This window comes from Echinops telfairi, unplaced genomic scaffold, assembly GCF_000313985.2.
Source record: "Echinops telfairi isolate 266 unplaced genomic scaffold, ASM31398v2 ScPeMD7_7457;HRSCAF=8495, whole genome shotgun sequence".
NCBI classification, from domain to species: domain Eukaryota; kingdom Metazoa; phylum Chordata; class Mammalia; order Afrosoricida; family Tenrecidae; genus Echinops; species Echinops telfairi.
In genome coordinates, this window is record NW_022111357.1 from 33,066,833 (window position 1) to 33,073,518 (window position 6,686).

General features: G+C 59.8%; 1 protein-coding gene across 3 annotated transcripts in view; it reads left to right on the forward strand.

Annotated features, from left to right (window-relative positions):
- Positions 1–265: 265 nt before the first annotated feature.
- The window catches only part of MTHFR (methylenetetrahydrofolate reductase), a 10,859-nt gene continuing 4,438 nt past the window's right edge, over positions 266–6,686 (forward strand). The window contains exons 1-5 of one of the 3 annotated variants that reach the window (XM_045299122.1): positions 266–464; positions 712–945; positions 2,081–2,319; positions 3,497–3,607; positions 6,021–6,214. In XM_045299122.1, the coding sequence (XP_045155057.1) occupies positions 355–464; positions 712–945; positions 2,081–2,319; positions 3,497–3,607; positions 6,021–6,214 (888 nt within the window). In that variant the 5' untranslated portion in view covers positions 266–354. The remainder of the gene's footprint in view (positions 465–711; positions 946–2,080; positions 2,320–3,496; positions 3,608–6,020; positions 6,215–6,686) is intronic. The other 2 variants (XM_004705429.4, XM_045299121.1) reach the window with 2 other exon arrangements.

Consider the following 6,686-nt stretch of genomic DNA (forward strand, 5'->3'; position numbering starts at 1 on the left):
CCCCCCCAAACTTGCTTCTAGTAAGAGGAGGTCTAGGCTGTGCTCCACTGAGCTCTTCCTTCTTTGGCTGGTGACCCAGTGACCCTGAACTTCTACTGGCCTCATCCCCACCAGCCTTGCAGTCTTTGGCAGGCGCCCCCTCCTCCCCCCCACCCCTCCTCCTCCTCCTCCTCCTCCTCCTATCGCCTTTGGCTGGAACCTCAGCCCGCCCTCCTGCCTGGAAGCCTCGCCCCGTCTCCTTGCCTGGCCCCTACTCGGCTCTTCCTTTGTCACAGCTCCGCCCAGTCGGACAGACCCGCTGCTGGGAAAGGTTCTTCCCCACCCGTTCCCGTTTCCGGGGCTAGGCTGGCAGACATGGACCATCTAAAAGCCAGGGCCCTCCGGGCCAGGCACTGCTGCCCCTCCTTAGAAGCTGGGGCCTGGGAGGTTGGCAGCGGAAGGTTCTCTGTCCCACCCTTCATCAGGTAGCTGTCACCGAGGCCCGGTGGGCTGAGAAGCCTGTTTCTGTGCTGGGTGGGGGCTGCCAATCACGGAGCCAGGCTCAGAGGGCGAAGCTGTGAGTGAGACCCCAGAGCCCGCAGAGCTCCGGGGTGGGGCCGAGCCACTGGTGCCCATGCTGACGACCTTCCTGTGTGGAGATGCAGCCTGTGTTTGTCTGGGGCCCGGCTGCCCGGCCTCTGATGCCCCCTGCCTCCACCCCACCCCGTGCAGCAGGAGCCTGGCCATGGGGAACGAGTCACCAGGGAGCGGCCCCCACCCGGGCAGCAGCAGTGGCAGTGAGAGCTCCGAGGACAGTTCACGATGCTCCTCACCCGGCCTGGACCCAGAGCGGCTCCGCAGGCTCCGGGAGAAGATGAGGCGGAGGATGGAGTCTGGAGACAAGTGGTTCTCCCTGGAGTTCTTCCCTCCCCGGACTGCTGAGGGCGCCGTCAATCTCATCTCCAGGTGAGTCAGTGGCAAGCTGAACAGGCCAGGGGTGGGAGGGCCGGAGAGCCGGCAGCCCCTCTGCAACTCTGCACTCTGACCCGGCAGGAAAAAGCAGCCTGAGGGGGCAGCAAAGAGCGGGGACAGGACTGGACATTTGAGCTGCAGCTTCTCAAGTGTCTCACACAGTCCGGGCAGTGTCAGGGCTTTTCAGACACTCCCTCCGGCAAAGCCAGTGGTTAAAACTGCTGATCCTCTCCGAGGGCATACGAGAGAGGAAGCTGGGGCCAGAGCACAGACAGCCTGGGAAACGGCAGGGCAGCCACTTGGGGATTGCTTGCAGCGAGTTAGGGATGTGGATTAGGCCCTGAATTTGAGGAATGCCAACGGGATATGACAGCTGCCTGCGCTGCCTGCTGCGCTGTTTCCCTGGGCTGCCTGCTGCACCTCACATCTCGCGTCTCCCCAGGGCTTTGCGTTTTAAAGGCACAGGCCATCTCTAGACACCTGTGCAGACAGACATCCATCTCCAAGGCGGTGGCCGTGGTCCCCACAGGGTCTGTTGGAAGTGCCTGGTGGGAAGCCTGTCTTCTGTAATGCTGCTCTCATGCCAGTGTGCCTGCAGATACTACCTCCTAGCAACAGCTGGTGCCCATGCCCCCTAAGTGCCAGGCACTGTGCTGAGCCCTGAGGTTGCCCTGTGTCATGCCCATCTCAGTGTTTTGGTGCATTTGCTGGTTGTCGTGGAGTCCATTCTGGCTTGCAGAACACCCCCCACTCCCCACCCCCGTGTGCAGCGTGACTGCGCCGCCCCAGGCTGTGACCCTTGGGGAGCAGATCACCAGGCCTTTCTTCCAAGGCACCTCTGGGTGGGTTTGAACTGCCGGCCTTTCAGCTAGTCACTGAGCGCTTAACTGTTGGCGCCACCCAGGGATTCCTTATTGTGAACCAGGTCCATTTTATTGATGAAGAAACGCTGCCTCCGAGAGGTGGAGCCATTCGCCCAAGATCACACGCACAGCCCAGAAGTCACAAAGGCCGGACACAAGTGCAGACTGCTGTAGCCCCACTGCCCATTCTGCCTCTCAGGCTCCCGGACGGTGGTGGCAGGTGCTGCTTCTCCCGGAGACCCCCTTCAGAAAGACTCTCCTTGCAGGTTTGACCAGATGGGGGCCGGCGGCCCCCTCTTCATCGATGTGACCTGGCACCCCGCCGGGGACCCGGGCTCTGACAAGGAGACTTCCTCCATGATGATCGCCAGCACCGCGGTGAACTACTGCGGCCTGGAGACCATCTTGCACATGACCTGCTGCCGCCAGAGCCGGGAGGACATCACCAGGCATCTGCACAAGGCCAAGCGGCTCGGCCTGAAGAACATCCTGGCCTTGAGGGGAGGTACGTTGCCAGCACTCGCCACCCCTGGGGTCTTACTTACTTAGCCCGTGCCCCTTTCAGCTCCCCTGGGCCCCATCCTGGGCTCAGTGGGCCGTGAGTCCACCGTGGCACCACCCGATGGGGCCACCCCTGACCCAGTCAGAGCCAGCGCTCTGAAGATGCAGTCAGTGCCCGATAACCCTCTGCCCTGGCCACACGGCTCCATTGATCTCTGGCTGCATCGACTCACTGCACTGGTCTCCGTCCAAGGCGTGATCATGCTGGCTGTCAGGGCGCCCAGATGTGGGAAGAGGGAGCCTGCTGGGTGCGATAGTGTGTCTCCGGTTCCACACGGAAGGCCATTTCCCCGTGACTGAGCTGCACTGAAAATTCTCCCAGAAGGCAAGTGCTCCAGGAGAGTGGGCGAGGAGCAAGAGTGTGGGGTAAGGCTGCCTAGACATGCCCAGGGGGGACTCGACAGAGCCTCCAGGCTAAAGGGCGTGCAGCTGCTAGCCCCTGGTCCCACCTTGAGCACAGCCCCTGGCATGGGGTGGGTGCTCTGTCAGGTTTTGCTAGGGGCTGCCTGATAAACCAATGCTGTGCTGGAAAGAAAAGAAGACTGAACTCCTACAAGGTCTCTGCCTTCAAGGAGCTCACGATGCCCGGGCATGGTGGTAGGTGCCCCGAGTCTGCTCCCACACGTCCATAGCAACCCTGCGTAGGACAGCACAAGACACTGGCTGCACCAGCGGCCTGCTCACCGTGCTTGGGCCCATCGTGGCAGCCACTGTCAGTCCATTTCAGTGACAGCCTTCTCCAGGGATGGCTCCCTGCCGGTGCCATGTCCAACCATGTGAGACAGAGTCTTACCAGCCTCGCTAAGGAGCATTCCAGCTGTTTGACCCCAGACTGTGTGTCCTTCTTGTGTCAGTCCATGGGGCCGAGACCGTAATTCCATTCCCCTCTGACTTTCTTCACTTCACACGCATGTGAGCCGCCCTGGCATGGGGCAGGCACACCTTAGCCCTCAAAGTGACCTCTTTGCACGCTGACCCTCAGAAGGGGGTCTTTCCTGGCAGACTTTCCCTATGCAAGGTGACACTTGAGTAGGCAGCAGGACCCCGAGGTCTATCTGAAGTAGCAAGCCCAAAGGTTGGGCGAGCAAGCCCCAGTGACCTTGGCCCTCACCGCCCTGCAGACCCGGTGGGCGAGCAGTGGGAAGAGGAGGAAGGCGGCTTCAGCTACGCTGCAGACCTGGTGAAGCACATCCGCAGCGAGTTTGGAGACTACTTTGACATCTGCGTGGCAGGTGAGTGGCAGCTCCTGGTGGGTCAAGGGGGGTGCACAGACAGAGAGAGGGAGAGACGGGGACCTCCAGCGCTGAGCAGAGGTGCTGAGTCAGGACACGCTTCCCCAGTGCTCCGGGGCTTGAGCGTGGCCGCATGAGGTGGTGCTAAGGTGAATTGAGGTTCTCACCCAGGGTCTCTGTCTACTGCCCCCACCCCCACCCCCTGAAGTGTTCGTTTTCCCTGACTTCCACGTTCTCAGTCGGCTTCCAGGCCGTCTTCTCAGTGAAAGGAGAAAAAGGATCTACGAAGAGGGTTCCAAGGGACGGACGGGTGATCCCAGAAGTCACAGTCAGTCCTCAGTCAACCCTGGAACCAAGACCCCAAGGCCAGACCTCATGCTCTCGGGGCCACAGAGCCACCCATCTCTGCCTCCCACTGGCCTAGTGCCTCCTGCTTCACCTACAGACCCTAGACGGGTACACCTCTCTGTGCCGCCAGCCTCCTGAGAGTGCCTGCTGTGGCACTCCACACAGGCGGGAGCCCAGTCCCACTGGCAGGCCTCTCTCTCCAGATTCCTGGGAGAGAGAGTCTGATAGGCCCCACTCCAGTTCCCGTGGTGTAGCCAGGCGGCCAGCTCGCATGCTAGAAGGTGATGGAGTGGACACCCCCGCCCCCCAGCCCCACACACTGGCCTTGAGCCCCCTGCGACACAAGTGCAGGGAGGCAGGATGTGTCGGGCTGGCAGACAAGATGCCTGTGTACGTTGGCATTTCTCCTTAGAGGTCCAGCTCCCAGTGGCCTCTAGGACAGGAGAACCACTCCCGTGAGTTCCCAAGACTTTACATCTTAACGGGAGTAGAAAGCCTCATCTCTCTCCCGAGAAGCAGCTAGTGGTTACGGACTGCTGGCCTGGAGGTTAGCATAACCCACTATGTCTCTAGGGCTCCTTCTTAGAATGCCGGTTTTCTCAACATATCTTGGGAGGAAATCATTTTTATGTGAAAAGAAATAGGTTGGTTATGGCATCGCTCACTAAGATGTTTGCCGTGTGACTTCCCGGAAATGGCTCATCTGTCCTGTTCGGCTCTGTCCCCATCCCCACGCAGTGCCCTTGTCCCGGCCCTCAGTTTGCTCAGGCGGATGTGTTTGGGAAGCCCTGAGGACAAGTAAGCCTTACTCGTGTGTCTGCAGTGCCGGTCAGCCATAATGCAGGCAGTTAACTCTGGGTGGTGGGTGTCTACACTGCACCCACCATTCTTGGGCAGAAGACGGGAGCTAGGCTGTGGAGCCTGGGGCTTGGCTTCTCATCAAATGGGTTCAAAGGAGATCCTCCCCACCTCCCACCCCTCCTAGCGAAAGCAAGAGACTAGTCAATTGAGCAAAAATCAAATCAAGTGACGTGTAAGGTACTGCAGTTACAATTTCAGCTCTTAAAAGCCACTTTGTTTCTGAAATTCCTACTGAAAAAAAGGAGCTTTGTTCCTGACGATATGGAAGGCTGGTGCTTGCACCCTGCCCCCTCATGCGTGGAAACAATTCTTTGTAATGTCCATTTTTGATGACTTGGGCGTTCTAAAGAACGCCACTCCCTTATCATAGCCAGGCAGCCCTCCTCAGGCTGCCGACCATCCAGCCCAGGTCTCAGCAGGGGGTGGGGGGTGTTTTACCCTGGTGGTTTTATTAAGGCTGCAGTTGGCCCCACCCTGCCCCAGCAGGGCCACCAGTCAGTTCCACCCTTTAGGGAAGGGCCCTAGAGTTCCTAGAACTTGGAGACCCTTAGGTGGGCACCCCCATCGGCGGCAGCATTCTGCAAGATGACCCTCCTAGCTGCCCCGGGATTTACAGACCTGAGGAGCGCATTGCTTTGTGGGCTGTCTGTTCTGTTAGGCAGCTTTCCAGAACTAACCCTGGTCCTGCCAGCTGGAGCCACCTGGAATTTCATTAAGAAATCTGGCAAATCCTTCCTTCCCACAACAACCTGTAGCTGTTAGCGTGCTTGCGGCCTCTCCTCCAGGGGAAGTGCCCACTCCCTCCAGCTCTTCCTTGGGTGGCGAGGTGTCAGACTCCACGCCCTTGGACCTGTGAGTGGTTTTCATTCGAAGCAGGGGTTTAATCCTGGGCCCCTCCCCAGCCAGGAGACTCCACTTGCTGCCGGACCATGCAGAGGACAGTTCCTGTTAGCCGTGGTCACAAAGTGCAGGGAAGTTGAGGCAGGATAGAGAGCCACCCCCCACCCCCTCCTGGGAGAGCACCCTTCTGGAAGTGAGGGCCCACTCTGGGGTGAAGGAGCCCAGCCAGTCGGCATCCTTGTAGAGAGGTGCGATCCGGAACCCGAGACAGGGAGCTCCCTGCTTGGGCGCTCTGGTCTCTTCATTAGCTTCTTTGAGCAGGTGGAGGCCAGCCCCTCCTATCCCCTGCCCTCCCTGTTGGCAGGCTACCCCAAAGGTCACCCGGAAGCAGGGAGCGCTGAGGCCGACCTGACCTTCTTGAAGGAGAAGGTGTCTGCAGGAGCCGACTTCATCATCACGCAGCTGTTCTTCGAGGCGGACACTTTCCTCCACTTTGTGAAGGCTTGCACGGAGATGGGCATCACCTGCCCTATCCTCCCCGGGATCTTTCCTATCCAGGTGAGGATCCCTGAGGGCTGGCAGACCCCTTCAACGCCCCCGTGTGGCGCTGCCAGGGTCCTGCAGCCGCGAGCCAGTGCCCACCAGCTTTGTCAAGCGGCCTCCATTGCCTACAGTGTGTTGAGGGGGAGAGGGGTTCTCCTGTGGCTTCTGACAAGCAGGTCTCTGGAACCTGGCTCGTCATCCCATTACTCGAGACCCTGGTTCACGCAGTAGGTCTCTGGGGCCGGCCCCTAGATGGCTGACTTGGTGGGTGTGGGGGTGTGCTTGACTTGGTAGGTTTTGCAGGTGACTGGTGATGAGAGAGGCAGCCCCGGGCCAGATGACCACTCGCTCTGTTAAGGGCTAACGCAGTGGCTCAGACCATCGGCAGAGGGGCAGTGGCCGTGCGCTGCCAAGTGGGGCAAGCAGGGTAAACACATGGATTCAGGATACAGCCCACTACTGGGCCCCTCTGTGGCACACTGCAGTT